Source organism: Xylocopa sonorina, chromosome 6 (genome assembly GCF_050948175.1).
Source record: "Xylocopa sonorina isolate GNS202 chromosome 6, iyXylSono1_principal, whole genome shotgun sequence".
In the NCBI taxonomy this organism is placed as follows: Eukaryota; Metazoa; Arthropoda; class Insecta; order Hymenoptera; family Apidae; genus Xylocopa; species Xylocopa sonorina.
Genome location: NC_135198.1, coordinates 6,365,422 through 6,387,410, shown reverse-complemented (window position 1 = coordinate 6,387,410; position 21,989 = coordinate 6,365,422). Strand labels below are relative to the sequence as shown.

The 21,989-nt window shown below is 35.0% G+C and overlaps 2 protein-coding genes and 1 long non-coding RNA gene across 3 annotated transcripts in view; 1 reads left to right on the top strand and 2 right to left on the bottom strand.

Annotated features, from left to right (window-relative positions):
- Positions 1 to 21,989, bottom strand: part of LOC143424588 (uncharacterized) — a 130,394-nt gene that overhangs the window by 17,444 nt on the left and 90,961 nt on the right. The window lies entirely within an intron of this gene.
- Positions 2,575 to 10,673, bottom strand: LOC143424970 (cell division cycle and apoptosis regulator protein 1). Its single transcript, XM_076897387.1, has 15 exons — positions 10,523 to 10,673; positions 9,771 to 9,898; positions 9,320 to 9,591; positions 8,983 to 9,237; positions 8,586 to 8,849; positions 8,261 to 8,486; positions 7,912 to 8,189; positions 6,883 to 7,141; positions 5,814 to 5,876; positions 5,514 to 5,717; positions 5,074 to 5,253; positions 4,659 to 4,997; positions 4,172 to 4,547; positions 3,760 to 4,103; positions 2,575 to 3,675 (listed from the first exon to the last, which is right to left on the bottom strand). The coding sequence occupies exons 1-15, from the start codon at positions 10,578 to 10,580 to the stop codon at positions 3,448 to 3,450; spliced, it is 3,474 nt and encodes a 1,157-aa protein (XP_076753502.1). The 5' UTR covers positions 10,581 to 10,673; the 3' UTR covers positions 2,575 to 3,447.
- LOC143424164 (peptidyl-prolyl cis-trans isomerase) lies at positions 12,034 to 15,018 on the top strand. The gene is made up of 3 exons (XM_076896061.1): positions 12,034 to 12,335; positions 13,286 to 13,639; positions 14,049 to 15,018. The coding sequence occupies exons 1-3, from the start codon at positions 12,132 to 12,134 to the stop codon at positions 14,118 to 14,120; spliced, it is 630 nt and encodes a 209-aa protein (XP_076752176.1). The 5' UTR covers positions 12,034 to 12,131; the 3' UTR covers positions 14,121 to 15,018.

Genomic DNA, 21,989 nt, shown 5'->3' with positions numbered 1-21,989 from the left:
ATTTAATTGAAAGGCGATAATTGAACCTTTTCAACGACGAACGAAGCAAAATTTCTTACTCTCTTTTATTCCTCGCTGTCTTTCTCACTTTTTAATATTCATAATACAGTACTGGCATTTAAATTCACTCTTTGGAAATCAAATTCAATGCGATTTGCGAAAGGGTGAATTTTATCTGCAAAAGGATGCATGCAATTTGCAAAAAGATAAACTCAAAGCGCTAATACTGCGTTCCTATGGGAGAAATTGTTACAGATTTCCATGAGATTATAAATTTAAATAATTTCACATCTTAGCTACTTCATTTATCGATTCGAATCATTTTCTTTCTTAACTTTTATTCGCAATATCTTTCTGTTCTCTTTCATTCGCATCACTGTTTAATTTTCTGCTCGTAGAGCACAGTGAATTTTAGAAGAATTGCGAGAAATTTGTGTTTACACGTTTCCATTAATTTTCCACGGAACGATTGTCAACTCACGTGCAATACTATCTCCTAAAGTAACATATAAACGTTCGATACAGTTTTTAATCGAATATCACCTTTCCGTTGTACATATATTTTTAATATCTAATACATCTTCCACATTTGGACAGATTCTTAAAAGGTTTTATAAGATGGTAAATGTATTCAAGGTGAAAGAACTACTATGTAACAATTAAGCAAATACGATGTTATATACTTGCAATACATCCTAATTCACATTCCTTTGCGCGTACTTCGAAGAAGTATGCTTTTCAGACGGAAGTGAGCAACTTTTTTGCGGGCACTTTCGCGCAATTAAGTCCCAGATGAAGGGTCTAATCGATTTTAATAATTTTTTGTCATCTTAGCACTTCATTTATGGATTCGAAACATTTTCTCTAACGATCGTTCGTAATATATGTAACACGTAAGAAATGAATTACTCGATAAGTGATCAATGGCTTGACAATTTTTGGGCAAACGTAAATTCGCTTCTCACAATTAGTTCGCGATCTTTTAAATGTTCGTTTCTATCGAGAATATTGAAAGCTATGGAGTCGAAGCTCTTTCTTTTCGCATCCAATGAAACTAATGCGATTAGATTTTAGTTAATTGTTTGGTAAACATAAATTTCTCCGAGCAGAGTAGAAAAATGTAACGAGAGTACATCGTTACGGATGCTGCTGTTCCTCGAACGCGATAATATTGTATTTACGATGTGCAAAATTTAGTCCTAAGTATTCTTTGAATGTTTAAATATTAAACACAACTGGCAGACACAGTTTGACATGTAAAAACACATTAAAAGTGTAAGTAGCGGTCAATCTTATTTAGCATTTGCAAACTAATATATATACGTATATAAGTGAAAGCTTTTACTTGTAATTAAATAGGTACACCGATATAATTTACCACCTGTAATAGGGTAAAGCTTATTTTAATTTGTACATTATATGTATACATGTTTTGGTCCTAAATATCGTAAGATAATAAATGATAATTACGTTCGAATGCTTCATTAAATACTGTACAGTCCGCATGCTTTAAACATAAATATTCTCTGCCACTTTTCAGTGGCCAATAATGGATAAGACATTGACATTAAAATAAGGAATTATAAAAATGAAAGGGATAGAGGGGATGAACATTTTGTATGTGTCTAAATTATGTTCTAATAATTGTGAGAAATTCAATTGGATCGTTAGATAAGATTTATTTAAAAATTTTCTTTAATCATGGAAAATAATTATCGATAAAAGTTTCGTTATAACGAATATGCAGAGGTATAAACAAAAATCACACAGAGTGTTTAAAATTTATTTTCTTCTTATATCTCCTCATATTTCAAACTATCCCTTATTTTCTCGTGCCAAGGATGTAATTTTACAATGTTGCTAATTTTCATTTCACATACACGTCCACTTATCCTATCCACAACTGTAAATTTTATCCCTCACGCATCGATTTTCCACTTCCACGATTTTTTTTTTTTTTTTACATAACAAACTACAAAAAGATTTTTATATACTATATTGTTATATACAAAATAGTGTCCTTGGCATTGCATGTTCGTGATGGAACACATAAGACAATTAGTACGTGAGAAGCACGTCTCTGTGCAGTTATTTTCTAGTGTTCTAGATCGTATTCGTATAATGAGCAATGCGTTCGAAGTTAGGGACATCATGAGCACTCATCTTTCTACCATATTGAATCACATCAGTAACATACAAGTTTGAATAAAATTCATGTTCACGTTCAGATAAATAATTCTTAACAGAAATCGTAGATTCACGTGTATAAAAAAAAAAAGAACGAGAAAACTGAGTAGTATAATGCTACTTTTTACACCTTTGTTTTAAATAAATTATTGTAGTACATGTATATATATATATTGGTATGCATTATGTTCAGTATTACGTTCGTTTCATACTAAATCGTCTACAGAGATACTTTGGCGTTCAAATTAGTCTTAGGTACCGTTCTCTTGGGGAAGTATTTACACCAGTTGCAGGAGATATAGTTGTACACTAATTCTGAGAAAAAGAAACAATGCTAACGACATCCCATAAATTAATCGTTAACGTGTTACTTTACGGTTGGTGTTGATGCATATTGCGCAAGTTTTATTTTGTCAGACTGTCTTCTGTGTACAAAGCAATAAATACACTTAAAAGGTAATACAAGTATATCGCTACTGTCGAACGTGTTTAATTAAAATTGTTGCTTCGAAGGAAAGGAATACCCGTGATAAGAATTATATCTACCTAAGTTCGTTTACAGATTATAAACACCGTTTATAACCAATGCACGAAAACGACAGTAAGATTAATATTATTCTAAACGTAGTCCATCGAGGAAAGAAAAATTTCCATTGCAATAAGTGTGCTCTAATGAATCACAGTTTACCACGAAAATCAAAACGGAAAGGGGAAATTCCTACTAAGCTGCGATAAAAGTTGGCCAACAATTAGAGTTAAATTTAACCACAGAAATGTGATAAAAATTTCACAGTATATTATAGTTACACGATTACTATTTTCGGCGCAAACTTATTCTCAAATTACGTTATACAGCTGTCTATTAATACCTGGCACTTTATGGCAAATCAAAATTACATTAGTATCTCAAAGGTACTTAGGAATTTGACAAATTTGTGAAAAAATTGCTGTGTAATAATTCGATCTAACGTTTGCATTACTCGGTATCACTTATTTATGCTAGTTAAACGCACGATTTTCCTTACTTCTAACGAAATATGCACAGAAACAGGTTCACTATATATTGTCACTGAGTGAAAAAGTTATAAAAGTCTTTAAAGTCATTTTTGCTATTGTATGGGCAAATCGTTTCATTCACTTTCTGTGCTATTTATCACCAAACATATTTGTAATTTCCTCGCGAGTGATACAGTTAAAATTTGACAAGAGTGCGCGTTCATATTTTTTTACAATAAATAAAAAACAATTTTTTTTCTTTTTTTATTTCTTTTCTTTCTCCGTTTCTGGGAATTCTTTTTTTATCGGAGTCTTGTTATCGCCCCATCTTGTGTCCGTTTTAAATTTACTTTCGATTTCTGATCCATTAACTTCGCCGACTTTCTCATCTTGTATTTCCACAATTTCTACTTTCTTCGTATCAGACTGCATCATTTTTGCTGCTATATGATACATATTCTTTACTGCTGTGAGGTACGTATGGCATTCAGACTGCGCAAAGAGAAAGAGGAAAACGTCAATATATTTTTTTATACATTGCATTTTGTATAATTTTAGATGAAAGGTAATACTTACAGATACTTTCTTTAGCTTTTCATCTGTATTTCTTAATTTGTCTTTGTATATCTTTAAATCTTCGGTTAGACCTTTAATGTTATTCGTCTGTTTCGTCGATTTGTCATTTACCACGGATAACTCGTGTTGTATTTCCATTAGACGGTCTTCCGTGTCCAATCGAGCTTTCTCAGATCGTTTTAATTGGCTAACGAGTTTTTCTACATCCAATAAAGAGCCTTTATACATAACAAAACCCTCTGGTACCGTCGATTCTCCATACTGTTCGGTAAGCGCGTCCTCTCTTCGCGCTCTTTTCGATGGTGGTCCACTTCCAACGAACACTGGTAACAGTTTCTTATTTCCTATAACAAAGGCATAATCAATTATCGCATACTACTTTGTTTACATAATATTAAATAATTGCACTTACCAAGTGCCAACGAACGTAATATCATATATTCTTCCTCGCTCTCGATCTTGGTTGAATCAGTTTTATCGATTTCTTTGTCATCCTTTTTCTCTTCTTTTAGGTCATCCTCTCTCGATCTATCTGTTAATTTACGATAATGCAAAGAATCCCTTGTTACAACTTTTTGTACTAATTTACGAACTTGAGCTCTTGATAAATTCAGTCCTAGAGTATAAATAAGCTCTTCTATATCTTTATCAAATATATAACCGCAATGAGTTTGATCGAAGTAAACGAAAGATAGTAAGAGGTACGGATCGTATGTGTACAATTTTGTTTTTCTTTTCCTCCCATCCTTTTCCCTATCTCTTCGGCCGTCTTTAATCGAATCGTCATCCTATAAAGTACAATCATTATTTTTGTAAAAAAGATCTTGGATAGACATCGCTTCTGTGCAGAATTAGTTATGACTAGTAACATATTTAATATATTTAAAGAAGGTAATTACATCAGACTCGTCTTCCTCGTCGTCATCGTCGTCATCATTCTTCTCTTTCTCTCGATCCCTGTCGTCTGTCTTACTTTTTGCATCTTTCTCGTCTTTTTTATCTTTGCTTCCCTCTCTTCTCTTGTCGTCTTTCCTGCTACATCGTTTCTCATCATCCCTTCTCTTATCATCTTTCTTCTCGTCCCTTTTGTCATCTTTCTTGTCCTTCTTCTTATCTTCGTCTTTCTCTTTAGGTTTCTCGGGGAGGCTGCACAATGCTCGGTAAATTCGAAACCCAAAATCTCGCATTAACATCTCGTTAAACAGTTCCGCAAATAACGATACTTCGAAGGAATGTTCCTAGATAAGAGAGAAATAAAAACAGATTGCTTCCTCGCGCAATAATGGTTATTTGATTTGCGATCAATGAAAATACCTTTGTATCTTCTGGTCTGTAATCCAGGAGTACACTCAAGGACATAACAGTGCAATCAAATTTCCCACTTTTAGCCATTCTGGAAGGATGGACGATAATGTGAGATGATTCAGGTAAAGTATATCGTTTTTCAAGGGCAGCACGTTCACGTTCGCAAAGTTTTCTTCTGTCTTCGTCGTGCTGCATATTAATATTATAAAAAATCAATTTGACAATTTGATGTATATTATATCATTAGTATTCTGCTTTAATCATTCTAATAACCTAATTATTCTAATAAATTCTATCGAGACTTCTCGTAATCAGATTCTACATAGCATTTCTTTTCTACAGGATCAATATGGTTGCACCTAGTTAATCAGTAGGTAAATGCTAAAATAAATACAATTGTGTGCCAATACTTGTTCTAATATAGTCTTATGATATGTAAGGGATCTCACATCTTTACTGTCCCTAAACTTTTTATCATCCTCTTCCTTTGGCGGAGGCGAGACATCTTTCTCGTTTTCTTCCACATCATCTTGCCGCCCTTCTTCTTTAGCCTGTTCCGACGCTATTGCTTTCATAATTCTTGCTAGCAATTGTGACTTCAGGCCTTTGCAATTTAAATTACGAGCAGCTAATTCTTGTCGCAGTTCGTTCACCTGCACAAAATTAAAGCCGCATAAATGCGTGGAACGTAATATTAAAAGAAATTTAATGACCACGTCGGTGTTAAACATAATCAGATCGAAACTAACGTTCATAGACTTTGGATCCAGTTCAGAGTAATGAGTAGGGTCCTTCTTTTCTGGCACTGGATCGTCCTGAAAAGAAGAGATCGCGTATTACGTTACAGAAGTAAAGAACAGTATAGAAAACTACAAAAAACAGAAGCAGCCCCTATATAACGAAACAAAACCACTCCCTCCTCATTCTTTCATCACTCTCTATTTAACCACAACTCTCTCACATTTTTATGATATACACAGTTCTTCATTCACGATGACCTTCAAGTATGACTCAAGTAACTGCTTAGATTCTCATAGTGTCCTGGCTCTGATGTCTGTGTGGTTGATAGGTTATGGACAATATCAATAATGTTGTATATTAACGATTATCAAAAATGAAGCTTTTGAATGATTCAATCAATGATGGTGAAGGTTTCAGGAAAGGGAATGGCTCAGCTGCGCTCTTCTCCGAGCTAGGCTTGCTTGCTTCGCTTGTTAATGCAATGTGACTGCCAGTGGCTAAGGGAATATTTGCAATACATTACTCATTGATCTTTCTTAGATTAGCTTAACTTCCAATATTTTAAATCGATACACTCTAAAGTCTGCAGTGTCTGTACAACTTTTTACATGGCTAATCGTACCGTATTACTTTACACGCAAGTAACAATTCTACGATTGAAAATGTGCTGAAAGAATGATGGACTATGTACAAGTATGCGTAGATAATTATCATCGTTTAAGCTGTAGTAGTTTAACTATTAACGTTACAACATTATTCATATGTTACCAAGTCACTTTAAAAAGACAATATATTTGTACATAGAAATAATAAGAACAAGACAGCATTCAATGAAAGAAAAAAGCTGTTTAAGTGACCTAAGTTAGTGAACAGCCAAATGCTCAAAAAGAACAAAAAAAAAAAGGAAAAGAAAAGAAACTAAAAAAAAAAAAGAAAAAAAAACAAATATTTGACACTGGGATCAATGAGCAAGTAGAGCCTATATCGAAAATCCAGTTTAGTAATGGGGAAAACAATTGTACGAGATATTATATTATGTAATAAAAAGGTAAAAGTAATATGGGATGATGTTGGCAGTGCCTTTTGATCAGCGACGGCAGCCTCATCAGTGTCATTGGCAGGATCCGAATCGTCAGGGCTAGAGGCGGCACGCAGCAATTTTCGCTCCAGTTGTTTCTTATAGCTGAGTTGCAGACCGTCCCATTCCAATTTGATGGGCACACAGCTCCATACATCTGGGAGAAATAGTATGACGGTTTCAACGCGAGAGGGCACCACTCGCCCCGACTTGTGGGTGGTTTCTGCACGTCTGTAGTAGAGTTCCAGGAAGCGGTACCTGTGCCGCAAGGAAAAAAACAATACCCAAACGTCAACTCTGGTTAATCGCCGCTTAGCTTTGCCTTATATGCTAAGTGTTCGTTTTCACTTGTTCGTAAAGCCCACGCACTGCATACAAAAAGCCACAAAACAGCGCATAATGTCCGTGAGACCGTTTGATAAAGCACGATTGAGTGGGTCGCAACACGATATCATAGAACAACAGCGATGATTTCTGTCTGCCACGACTGCTCGGTATATCATCATCTTGGGTGCCTCGATATCAGGATCCAGTGCGGCCAATCTCCATCGGTCGGTTGTACGTACAGAACGAATACATACCTCCTCTGCAGAGATTGAGCTACAATCTTTAGTTATCATTCAATTCAGAACTCGCAATAGAGTGGTTACTTTCTCTCACGGATGTCAGTACACCTGCTGGGTCTTTCTTAATGCTACAACATTCTATCGTTCATTTCTTTACAACATAACTTGTGGTATATACCGTTAAAAGAGTGTGCGTATATCATACATTTGTACAAGATGGAACGCTGAATGAAGCCGATGAGTCCAAAAATTTTCAACCGATGAGAAATATTGTTCGAATTTTTTCCATTAATTTTTACTAGATTAACCTAATAAGGTCGGCGAATAATCGACGAACAATAGAAACAATAACGGGCAGAGAAACTAAATAACACCACGTTGCTCTTTCGATGAAGTGCTTCAAATTCGATTTATCATAAAAATATAGTTAAAAGGAAGAGATTAATATTTAAAGAAGCATACCATTGCGTACAGCTGGACAGATCTATTCCCGTAAGCGCTTTACAGGTTCTGACTGCTGTCCTGATTAAAACCGACGGATCCTTTTCAGGATTAGGACCATCCAAAGACGGACTCCATGGTCCACCGATAGCCATTGTTTCGTTTTTACCTCGTAAGCCTACCAAGAAATTTATTAAACGTGTAGGATGTACATAATCGCGATCTGGGTCTCTGTCTTCGGATACTCCGCAACATCGTTTATATATTTCTTCCATGGCAGGCATAGATATCAACATGACCTGGAAGGAGTTATATTAAATTTTACAAAATTAACTTCGTCGATTACTTTCTAAGTTGTAACGCGACAAACCTTTGCAGAGAAGAGATAGTCAGCATCCGAGGGTTCTAATACTGCTGTATTTTCTGTACAAGGATCAACATCCTTGTGCATTACGTGGAAAGAGCATGGCTTATTAAGAGTAAACGGCATATGCGGCGGAAATGCATCAACCCATCGGAAATTAGTCGAGAAAAAGTCACTAGGAATATACATGTTTTGATAACGTCTTCTTATTTCAAGTACATCTGCTTCAGGCCTGAAATAATAGAAAATAATGGAATCCTAAAATTGTAGGATAACACTAAATCGAGCATAGACATTGTAAACGAAAACAAACTCATTCACATATACTTACAAATCAAGTGCAATTTTTGGTATCTGTACCATGTAACGTGGTACAAGTCTAGTACGTCGCCTTGGTCTAGGGGATTTACTTCTTCTAGTTCTCGATGGACTGCGCTCTTCTTTTTTTTCACGTTCCCTAATTCTTTCCTCGCGTCGTCTTTTTCTTTCGATCTCTTCCTCCTCGTTTTTCCGTTCTCGAGGAGACCTTTCTCTTACTCTCCCGACTTTGTTTCGATTACTAGCTGTATTAGCACTTGCTGCACTAGTTGTAAATCTATCAACAGTTACACGGTTATTTGATTGTTTATATTAGAAAAAATGTTTGCGTGACATACCTAAATCTTACATACATATAACTGTAATCTGTTGTTGATATAATATATGTAACATAGGCTAGCATTAATTACCTATTATTAGGATTTTCGGCAGGTGGTGGCACAGCATTATACGTTCCTGAAGTTCGACTTTGTTGTGGTTGTGATTGCTGCTGTTGTTGACGAGCAGTTTGACTACTTTGTTGTGCATTAGTATTACTGTTACTACTTCCCATAGGCAGTACTTGTATTCTAGTAGCACTCCATTTAAATGGCATGGATGGATTGTACGAGGCTTCTACCAGTACACGATCACCCACAACAGGATTAGATCCTTTAACACAAGCGCTAGAAGGAATATTTAGATTTGTTTAATATGCTTATACTTTCAATTTATGGCAAAATTCTTTCTGCGATTTGCAATTATTACTTTGTTTGAAAGAATACATCTTCGTCTACAAAACCAAAGTTATCATATACTTGGGTAACTGTGCCAGTAAAAACCCTTTGTTTGGTAGAAGATGAAGGTACATTTTGTTGCACTTGTTGCGGAACACCAGCTACAGATGGTTGAAATGCATTTGTATTTAATGCTCTTGGTGGTGGATAAGAAACAGTGGCAACTTGTGGATATAATTGTCCGGCTATACCAGATGGTAAGTTCGATCCAAGCGTCGCCATCGAAGCCATTGTTATATTGGGCTATTTCACAAAATGCACATATATATATATATAATATATAAAAGAGCATAATATTTTTAAATATAACCCACTAAAGAAATAGCGAAATTTACATGAATATCAAATATTATATATAAATAATGCATTAAATATTTACTATATTATTCATACATTTCTCATAATTTCTACTTTTTACTGACCTGCTGTAGTCCTAAACTCTGCTGATAAACTTGTTGAGTTTGTTGTTGATATTGGACCATTGGTTGTCCACCTATACTACCCATCGCCTGACCTAACATTTGTTGCTGAATATTTTGAATTCCCTGTCCTACATACAAATAAATATAAAATATGTGCCAAACTTGGATAGTTGATTAATATTTGATATAGGCGTACGTATACATCTATATAATCTACATATATTTATATAATAATTTATGTAATATCAATTAAAAAATATGGAAATTGCAGTCGGTAAATTACAATACTAAAAGATTAGTTTCTGTTTTAATATATTTCTTCTAATCAGTAGACAATAATTCTAGAGGTGCTTAAATCTTAAGATGCATGTAGTACATATTCATTTATGGAAATTATATGGAAATTACATGCATATGAATGAGAATTGTTCATGCAGGAAGGAAAATTCGTTTCATTTGAAAATAATTATTGCAAATTAAAGATGCAATGAAATGTTGAACGGTTTTCTTCCCATCAATCTTATTGTGATACATGCGTTTATATGGATTCGTTATTTTCTTGATATAGATCACGCAAATTGATTTCCAATTTTCTGACAATAATTAAAAAAAAAAAAAAAGGTATTGCCAGAAAACATTCGATATATAAATATATTCTTTAACCTGCGTGAAATATAACAGAAACTTGGCAACGTTGTTGACTTGCACACGGGACGACAAAGGCATATTATTAATTAATAACATCGAATTACCTGCATTGCGAACCCACGGTGGGTTCTTGCCACCTCCAAATGGCGAAAGATTGCTCATTTCTTAAGAAGTATGCAATATTATTAACAATACAAATTTAACAAGATCTTGTTCACACTTAACTGAGCGTCCTTCATTCGGGCGCCATCTTTTCAGCTATAACTACCCAAATCAAATATTCCACTATTACAGGAAGTGAATTGAATTTTAAATTTGGAACGCATTCCTGGTGAGATTTCGACACGCTGTAAATGTTACTTTAAGCTCACTCGACTGTTAATCTTTCCAATTTACTATCAACGCACGATGCGATAAGAGTTCTAATATTTTATCAAATGAATTAAAACCACTTTAACGATTCCGTTGCATTGTACGTTACACGCATAGAGATGCACAGGTAAATACTTGTACTGAAATTCGATGAAAATATATTTATTCTATTATATTACTAAACATTGACGTTATCCGTTAATCACATTTCAATTTGCGCAGATTTATGAGAAACAAGATCAATTACAAGATAACTGAAACGTACCATAATTTAGTGATATGTGTTGTGAAATTCAAGCGATATAGTTTTATTCGTCGCCTGTAGCAACACAGTGGAACATAAACGTCATGTCCGGTGTAGATTTACAATGAAATTGAATAGTATCATGATTGGTCCACGATCAAGATTATCAAGATCCAAGGCAATGCGTGACATAACATCCTTTGCTTGTGTCGAACCAGTTGATTAGTATAATTGTATTCTCTCTTTGCTATTATCGCAGAACAATAACGTTTTCGATGATAAATTGTTATTTAAAGATTGACAAATTACAATCGAAACATTTCACAAGAATGTATAGGTACTTAGATTGTATCAAATAGTATGTTAGAGTTATATAAATAATGAGGAGATTAATTGATTTTCAAATATAGTATACATATAAATTTTCATATACTTTTATTTAAGTTGGATATCTTTTTTAAAGTAGTTTATAATTTTACAGGTACTTACAAACATATACGATTATTATAACATTTATATACGTTGTTAGACGATTAATGAGAGATAGAAAGACGTAAAAATTAAATGTTGTACTACATACATTCTCATTTGTGACAAAAAACGTTAAGCTTCAATCACACGCACATACAACCTTAAATTGAGATGTTACGAGCAAGTACGTTTACTTTATTCGATGCTTGATCGTAAATGCAAGATCATCGTCACAAATCAATATATTGGACACGATTGAAAACTGTTCAGACGCTCTGTTTTAAATTTGATTTTAATTATCTTTCTTTTTCTTCCATTTTAAGTAGACAAACATTCGGATATGGAATATTGCGTATTCTTTCCGTTATGCGTACATGAAAGGCGAGGCACCCCATTGGCTATTTCGCGTGAGCGCGTGAAACGCCGCGTCTGATTGGTCGCCTGTGGGAAGCACGCTTGTCGCTCAATAAACATCGATACCGAACCGAAAATCACCGTTTTATTACATAATAATTGAAGAAAATAATAACCGATCGGCTCTGGGACACGATAGAAATCGTATTACAGGGAAAAGACGAGAGATTGGCCTGCTTGAAATTGATTTAGATAGTAACGGAGCTTTGAATATGGCGTTGAGATCGATCTGCCGGCTGTCAATTGATTCGACCTTCAGCCATTTGAGCCATTTGGGAGCCACCGCCCGGCCGAGACGATCGTCTTTCGCATTGCTTGCACGAACATTTGCCGTTATCGCTGAGAAAATGGGTCTGCCGCGTGTTTTCTTCGACATGACTGCGGACGATAAGCCCGTGGGTCGCATCGTGATGGAGGTAAGCGTGGATCGTACGCAATTAATCTCTATTCCGTTTCTTAAACGTGTTGTCGTCGCAATCCCGGCATGGATTGGCCATCTTGGATTTTCTTGAAAGCCGGTTATGCGAAATAATTCCCGTACAGATTTCCCTCTGAACCCCGATTAATCCCTCATCTTCCGTTCAAATTCCAGATTCTACTGGGAATCGTATTAAATCCTGCTTTTCTTTCGTATTACGAACCGTTACACGGTTACGATGATACCTCGTATCGCATTACTCAGACTCTTTGATCCGTAGCGAATCATAAAATTTTCCATTCACCGATCGCTGCTGACACGTTCGATTACGTATTCCGTGCAGGTGAAAATTTAAGATGGATCCGCTGGAACGTGCCTCAGTTAATTATTACAGGAGTTATAATCGTTCTATTTACTTGAAATATCACGTTTACTATTGGTTTTCGTAATTTAACTTGGCGAGGGAAAGAGAAGAATAGCTGAAAAATTTTAGCTCACACGTAAGTGTGAATACGTCATAGATAGAACGGAAACGGGAGTAAGTGTTACGAACGTTTGCATTTGATGCATTAAATTTCTGTGTTCATTTAAATTTAGTTCTTGACACAACACACGTTGTTATATAAATAACGATTATTTTCACTTGAATAAGTAAAACAAGTCCGTAAAGTAAACCATGAGAGATTGATTTTTCGATTATGTCGATAATCTCCGTCGTACACACACGCACATGCACATCACCGGATCTGTTATTCGTTGTTTGTTATTTATTATTAGAAATTGTTGTGTGCTGAGATTAATTAATCTTCGGGTAAACTTTGAAATTGATTCAATATTTGTCATGTAAAGTGAAACAGCAGGTTACTACGTAGCGCATGATAAAATAATCAATGCAACTGTCTTATTTGTTGTGATTTTGTGAAGCAAATGTATTCGTTTAATTTCCAGTTGAGGAGCGATATTGTCCCAAAGACCGCGGAAAACTTCCGAGCTCTTTGTACCGGAGAGAAAGGTTTCGGTTACAAGGGAAGCAGTTTCCATAGAGTAATTCCAAACTTCATGTGTCAAGGGGGTGATTTTACTAATCATAATGGCACTGGCGGAAAGTCAATCTATGGTGCAAGATTTAACGATGAGAACTTCACATTGAAACACACCGAACCCGGTATTCTTTCTATGGCAAATGCTGGTGCGAACACTAACGGTAGCCAGTTCTTCATTACCAGTGCTAAAACAAGTTGGCTTGATGGCAAACATGTTGTCTTTGGAAAAGTTGTGGAAGGAATGGATGTTGTTAAAAAAGTATGCAACCGTTTATTTTATCATTCATTAGTTTTAGGATTTTCTTTTATGAGCTGATTTGAGATACACGTGTTACAAAATAGTAATTCATAATTTGCATCAAATAGATAGAGCTACTAACAGTTTATCGATAGTTCATTAAGCTTCTTTTTAATTGTGGATATATCTGCATGTATAAGTAAATGATATAGGCAAAAATATTATTTGTTAAAAATACTAATTTATAGTACATGACATTTGGGCAAATATATTCATCATTTTCTAATAGTTTCTTTAATAGGTATTATTCATTGTATAATGCTATTATCTTTTTCATGTTGTTCCAAATTAATGATCTGATTTAGAATTTGTTTTTGTTGCTAGGAGAGAAAGATTATTATTAAATGTAACATTTATTTCTTTATTTCAGCTGGAGAGTATGGGATCTCAAAGTGGAAAAACTTCCAAAAAGATTATAATAGCTGACTGCGGAGAGCTGTAGATTGTTCAACTAGATACTCTAATGACTGCATTTTTATTTAGCTGTTGCATACAACTGTTGCTGTCTTTATTGTATGACTCATTCATTCTAATCATCATCATTTCCCCTTTAATACTATTGATTTTCTTCCGTACTATGAGAACTGTACAATTATTTCACATTGGAATTAACAAATTACTCGCAAGTTGTACTGTTTTTCTTTTTTCTTTTTATCATGAACAATTGAAGTTTGACTGTGGTATGAAATAGAATCTATCAACACCATTTCTTTTTTCTCTTTATTATAAAACAAAAAAAAATGTTAAGTTTCATTCATTACTACCTGTAATAAGCAACATACTTCTGTGTATCGAACTGGAATGTAAAACAGATGAAAAAAAAGTTTAGATCCACACTCTTCCATGAAATATTGCTCCTTTAATGGTATTTGAATGGTATAGCACAGTAAAACGTACATGTATAAAACGTGCGTTTCATGAAACAATTTCTTCTGCGTGTATCCTTCATATTTTGGTATCCGATAACGATAAAAAAAATTGGTAAGCATTTACATTTCTAAGATTCATAATTAGTAAGTGTTACATGATTGCTGTACAATGCATTTGTCTGTGACGTTACAATATTTTAACTTTTCTATTATGGGGCTTTTATACTTAGATCCACTGAAATAATGCTCGTGTTGTCTGGAGCATTATTTGTTTTTATATGTATACACCCATTCCTTTTCTAAGCACAGAACGCGCGATACATAGAGATTTGATTAATGTATACTTTAATACTAGATAATGCCTTTAGATAAATCCATCCCATTTAATGTAACATCATTGTTGAAATAATGTAGTCTGCAACGATCATACTAATTGGGATTTCTATCAAATAAAATTGTTTTCAGAAGTAATCAATGCATCTTATTTACTATTAGAAATAAAGTACGAATATTTATGTGGTTACATTCTAACAAATTTTCAAAGTAACTGTCTCTTTGTGATGTAATGTTTTTGGTATTCTTTAATTGTACAGCCGTCTTCCCAATTTTTACGATATATTCGTTCTACGTGGTTTCTTTTCGTCATTGAGATTAGATAAATGTGATGCAGTATAGAAAAAAAATGGGTAAGAGTAAAATTCGTGTATATATAATTTATTCCACATAGTTGTACAAAAACCAATAATAATAAAAGTTTAAGAAAACATTGAAGGAGAAAATTGATTCACTAAAGTGATCAATCTTTTTTTATTCGTATTTGATCTTAACTCGCATAGATTAATTACCATTGCATTAAATAGCGATGTATTGTAGTATTTTCAATTTTTGTCATGTTTTTTCAAATTTATATTCTAAATTATATATCTATCTAACAATTTTATTTTTATTACCAGTAGCGGTCATTATGTGGGACCAGTTTGAGCGATCTTCGAAGAGATGGCGCCATCAGTCATTCACCAATAGTGGGTAGATAAAGTAGGTCTCTCAATTATTACAATAATTATTTTGATAATTTTTTAATATAATTTTTTTTTAATTATTCTTCTTCTTTTTGCCATCTTATCTGCAATGTTACTGAATATTGTTAATTAATCTTCGAAATTCCTTTGAAATTCGAGTTTCTCGAGCTTTTTTCAGGTACCTCTCATCGCACTATATTCTCCTGATACAAAATCCAATTTTCATTAATTTCATTGTATTTAGGGTTATTTTTTACGAGTTATTTCTTGTTTATGGACTGGGAATGGGTTTCCAGGATCGACAGGCAATAATTGTACGTTTACTGAAGACTTAAAAGGAACATAGAAACTACATAAATCTTCCTATTAGCTAATGCTTATAAGCTATTCGTATAAACCCATTCACAATGCATTTTACAACATAAAACTTATGTGCGAATTATCAATGAAACTGTTTCTCGAAGTTATTCCGCGTAGTCTGAGATACTGAAGACCATTGCTTGAAGAATTCTTAACCCTCCAACAATTCAGGAACGTAGAATATGTGCTTTCCATTAATTCCCAATTATCCAACGTGTTCTAATTCCTCTCCAAATTACACGTTCTGCGAAATAGTTATTTCAGCAATATGGACCAATCAGTTGGTCCATTTGGCATCGTACGTCTTACATTCCTGGTCTTTTTCAAACCCTTTGCAAAGCTTCTTCTGAAGCATCTGCACAAGTAAAGGGCACATGAAACCTGCGCGTGCAATTAAACGTATTAACATCTAATTATTATACGCGTAATTGGAATCAAATGAGAGGAATGAATCGATGGAACCAAACAATTATCGATAAGCATCGTGGAAGTAGACAATGGACAACGTCTGCGACTTTCTAGGAGCGTCAGCTGCAGCAGCAAGTAAACGCACGAGCACCAACACCGTCATTAACAATCCAATAAATCAGGAATGACGTTTCGCGTTCGTTCTGTCCCGGGTTTGCTCCATGTTTTGTCACAGACGTGCTCGTGATTTACAGGTCTCCTCGAACCGTGTATCATAGACGTTTAAATCACAGCACGTGGGGTTTTGCATAATCACCAACGGCGGTGCACAATGCACGATGATAATTCTGAGCCTTGATATATCGTCGCTGTTTAAAGGGCAACTTGTTAAACGAGCGCAGAAAACGATACTCGACGAACTCTCGAAAGTAGATCCATTGAAACGCTGTTGCACGTTTCTATTACTTGCTCCACAGCTGGATTATAAAAAACAGTAATACACTTCCAGTAATAAATCGTAAGGAAATTGCATACGCGTAGTCAAAGTCGAGTGTGACTCTAGATCAGTAGATAAAAAAAAAAGAAGTAAATATAAGTTCCATTTAATACAAATTGCAACAAAGTTTAGTAAGGTAGTAAAGGAAGTCGCTCTTTACAAGTAGCAGTGGAGGAACTGTTCTTTGAAGTAGATTTCGAATAAAACAGGGAGCTCTTGGCAACAAAATTGAAAAATCATTTCAAGCGTTAAGAATTAATGAGAAACGATATTCTTAGACTTAGTTTTAAAATTAGTGGACGTGTTGTTGTATTACCTGTCATTGCAGCGACGTTTCGCAGCTCACAAAAATAAGCGCCTCCTGCGGAGCAGAGTTGGTTTTGTGATCGAGCGCTATTGTCCTACGGGATTTCGCATGACAATTGAGAATTAAACTGAAATTACGGAATGTACTTTGTGCTTTAAACGACGGACCAATAAACGGTCCCAACCAAATAGCGATTAAAACCTGATACGATCTACGATCGTTCTCTTTTAACACATTCGTATTCGGCTATTCTTCGCAAACTTTTCATAGAAATCTGGCTATTCTAGTGATTTAAAAGACAGTCAATATACTTTAATATCTGTTCGTATTAAAAGTGCAACAATTATTCTTGTGATCAATATATTTTATCGAAACTTTCGTGTGCACACTTACGTGAACGACAACGTTTAACGAACCTGTTAACGACGCGTTAATGACGTTATTAAAAATGTGTTAACGCTAGTATTCGCGAGATCTTCGTAGAATAAGAAAGATGCCGTGCGTTTCAATTTTCCGTAGGTTTTATTAAACTCTGCGAGAGGGCGAAACCATAAATACAATACGAACATTATACCAACGTTATTCCGTACGAGTAACAACACACATATGTACGTAACAGTCATATTTAATGAAACACATTTACATATTCGGTAGAACCATTTTTCTCTCTCAACGTTTCTTGTATATCAACGATACCGTCGTTATTATTCGTTTCCTCGTTCATTTAGTAAGATACATTTATATATGTATATATATATATAACGATGATCAGCGATGCAACATCAAAATGATACTTACATCTCGATGACCTATGTGACAATCTCAACTGTGTTTTACTATACAAACTAAATTAGCGCGTCGTTATTAAAAGTATAATATATATATGTATTATTTCTTTTATACACACAGCTATATGTATTTATGTATATATCCACATGTAATATATTTCGATCATTTTGATGAGCCTTCGACCCGCAAAGGCAAATAAATACACGCATTACAGTATTGTTCAGCAACAACGGTTCTTCTACGGTTGTCCTCGAGGAAACAAGGGTGGCAAGCGTTGGATTCAAGCATATTATGGATTGTCTCTAATTCAGCGGTTCCTAAACTTTTTTCACCACGGCACCCTTGTCTGGATAAGAAAATTTCGCGACACAGTTAGCCTTAAAGCGATTGGGAAGCTTAGGAAAAGAAGAAGAAAGATAGCGCTCAATTGAATGGTGATTAGCTTAATAAGGTTGTCTTTGATATGATTAATGAAACTGGCTGTTTCACCCTTTGCGCTCGACGCCTTCTTGGATTTATCAGCAATAGAAAATTTCAATTTCGATGGAGAACTTCAAAGAAACGTACAGTTTTTCGAAAAGTTGCGGTGGAATAAAATTTAATCCTTTGCACTTGGTTCTCTCTAAGATGTTAGCAATCGTTTCTATTGCCAAGATATCTTTTAACAATATTTTAGCCATAGTTTCTATTGCTGAGACAACAATGTTCGAGCAGTATTTTAGATGCAGTTTCTACTGTTAATGTCTACTAGTAATAAAAAATTCCACTCCTGAAAAAGTTGCGATGGAATAAGTTCAACCTTCGTAATCGCCAATCAGTGCTGACGTCTCCACAGAGGGGACATTCGAGAGGAGAGGGTTAACTTCTGTGGTCACTAATCAATTTCGATGTCTTCTCAGAAAGGACATCTGAGTGACATGTTAGATTTGAGATGTTACCATGGAAAAAATATCCAGGTGCCAAGTATTAACCCTTTCACTGCAAAGTTGTCGTGACACTTTTACATGCAATTCTGATTTTCCAATATTATTGCATCGTATATGACATAAAAATACCTAAAAGCTATCGTACGCGATGCAATAATATCGTAAAATCAGAATTTATCGATTTATGTAACGTAGCAACTGAAAGATTAGTTTAATTTCGCGTTGGGTTCAGTTTCAACGGCGATTTGCATGTAGGCACTGTGGAACTACAGCGCCCCTAATTTCAACATTTAATATCAACTAGTTTTCTTCTTTATTCTCTCTTTGTACTCGCACAATATACAATTCTTAAGCTCAATATCAGTATCAATAATCCCAGTTTCTGAAAAAGGATGCAAAAATCTTTCTATGGAACTCTGTGCAGCACTAATTTTAGTCCCACGAGCTATCACTGCTTTTAGACATGAGACGTAGGGTTGGAAGGACTGTAACTTCCTTTTTATTCTCTCTCTATATCCGCACAATATATAATTCTTAAGCTTAATGTCAGTAGCCATACCCCAGTCTATGTAAAAGAATACAAAAATCTTTCTATGGAACTCTGTGCAGCACTAATTTTAGTCCCACGAGCTGCCAATGCTTTTAAACGCGAGACGTAAGGTTCGAAGGACTGTAACGATAAATTAAGATAAGAGTGCGAGAGACCATGGAATGGGGCGACCAAGTTCCTTGGAATCTCGAGTAGTCCTTTCCGGGTGCTCCACGTACTCAAGAATGCGATATCGCAGTACGAAGAAGGTCCAAGAATAGCAACGAATCTCTGGACACTGGTTTTGGTCCACTCGCAGCGACCAACACGCGAAATATCGCGTTCGTATCGATGTCTCGTTGCGAGAGCTCTCCATCGGTGAAAGGGTTAAATATCATTGCACGATACAAGTGGACGTCGCTCGAGCGCGGCGGAAACGAGTGCTGGAGACTCGCTTCCGTCGCTGCACGCGTTCGATCGAGACGCGGACAATGGACGTGGTAGCCACACCCATCGACAGACAAAAGAAGAAGATCGATAGATTCTGCGAGATGAGGGTTCAATGAACTCGAGTGCGAGGCGGAGAACCGGAAGTGTTCGCCAGAGTTCGCTGGATCCGTCACGAAGCACGATGAAAGACATCGATGCGGTTTTAGCCAGTAAAAGTGCGATGTATGCTCAAATTTCTGAAGCTTAAGGTATCCCATGAGGATTTCACTATGAAAATAAGGAAAAGGGTGCCGTGGCAGTCAGTTTGAGAACCCCTGCTCTAACCATTGTATACAGTTACCTTTTCTGTTCTTTTTTTTTAGTTAAAAATATACATCCGTAGATATGTAAGAAACGTGTGTGTGTGTTACTGCCGTTGTGAATGTTATTCAACCCTTTGCACTCGAAAGAAAAGGCAACAGGTTCTTTTTTACAGTTATACGAACAGAATTTTGTTCTGAATAAATTTTATTTGTAATTTGTTAATAGGATAGGTGAAGTTATTACGATTTTTGCTTTTGTCCTTGTGCCACGAATTGAAGATTGTTTGCATTGCCTTCATCGAGGAGTCCTCGAGTTTGAAGGCGAACTTTAAATGGCTCCATTTTAGAGTCCTCGAGTGCAAAGGGTTAATTGTTATTACTATAAGGTAGGGTTAATTGTCAGAGAGTAAGAGAGGATATTTAGACAGGCTTTTACGATTTTTAAATGTAACATTTAAAAATGATAGACTTTGTATTCTTATTGATATAGAGTGCTCGACATTTTGTAATTAAACTCAACGATTTGTACTGTTCGAAACGATTTAGACACGAACTTAAGAATGGTTCGGATCCACATTGCTGATTTAAAGGTTCTGATCGATGCTTTATAACATTATTGGTAGTTTTTATCTAGCGATGGCGTATTTTGTTGGGGATACAGCGTAACATGCGCGTAAGAAATTTAAACGTTGTTATCTTGAAACATTCAGATTCATTTCGATAATAATCTCGTCTATAGTCGACTCTTTTCAGAAAAAAGAAACAATTTCCTCTTATGGAACATCGTATAACATTTACTGCACGATACATCGCTCGATCGTGTTTGAAACTCGAGCTTCGAACGTTCGATTAATTGTATTCTGGAATTAGACATTATGCATCGTTTAATTATAGAGATCGAACAGACTTTTGTCCACACTTATTTGTTCAAAGCTGCATCCATTGAAATATTTAAATCTACGAAATTTTTATACCTAATTTTCGGACCACACGAATCGCTCAATGTTTTGCGATACAATGAATATTAATTTTACAATTTCTTTGCTACTCTCGTACCGATTCCCATTTTACAGAAACTGTTACATTTATAAATTAATTACACACAATATCCCGTGGCACTTTAATATTAATAATGACAACGATTAATTACTATACGTGTAATAAATCGTAAAAGAAAACTTTGGCGTGAAAAATAAAAACGAACGCTGCGTGGAAATATTATATCTCGTATCTTAAATCTTATTCGTTTAATATCTGTTTCATTTCTCAGAATGCGTGTGCGTAGATCATATTTAAATAAAAACGTAAAATCAGAAACAATTTCACCAATTACAGATTGCCGTAAATAGGAGTATGCTTCGTGGCATTTTTCTTTCGACGTAGGTTTGTGAAATTAATATGGATAGTAGAGAATATACGAGAAAAAAGCGTACACTTTTAGTTTGGTGGAAAATATAATGGCTGACTAATTGAAATACGTAATAGCTGTAAACGATTCCTTTTAGAGGTTTTTATACGAAGCAGAATGTAATCATCGTAATATTTCTCGTAATAAGTAACATCGCCAATTTTATACATTTTGGTGTACTTTGTAAGTCACCCAATGTGCAGTCTACCATTTTCTAAAATATAAATAATGAAGACAGCAAATTAAACGGTCAGTACTTAAATTAACTTTCAGCTGGTATTTTATTACCAAAATGGTCAGCATAAAAATACTAAACGGTCAATTTGGGTTAGGTTGATCAATTAAATTAGTAAACAGCAAATATAAATCAGAGAAAATATAGTATTAAATCGATTCCATTCTAAGCTGAAGAATAATTAAGTTTTTGATCAATTGCTATTTATTTAGT

Coding starts and splice junctions, on each gene's coding strand:
- LOC143424970 (XM_076897387.1), bottom strand. CDS start 10,580: ATGAGCAATCTTTCGCCATTTGGAGGTGGCAAGAACCCACCGTGGGTT. Junction 9,899..10,522: donor ACCGTGGGTTCGCAATGCAG/GTAATTCGATGT, acceptor ATTTGTATGTAG/GACAGGGAATTCAAAATATT. Junction 4,998..5,073: donor ACAGACCAGAAGATACAAAG/GTATTTTCATTG, acceptor TCTCTTATCTAG/GAACATTCCTTCGAAGTATC.
- LOC143424164 (XM_076896061.1), top strand. CDS start 12,132: ATGGCGTTGAGATCGATCTGCCGGCTGTCAATTGATTCGACCTTCAGC. Junction 12,336..13,285: donor TGGGTCGCATCGTGATGGAG/GTAAGCGTGGAT, acceptor TTTAATTTCCAG/TTGAGGAGCGATATTGTCCC. Junction 13,640..14,048: donor GAATGGATGTTGTTAAAAAA/GTATGCAACCGT, acceptor TCTTTATTTCAG/CTGGAGAGTATGGGATCTCA.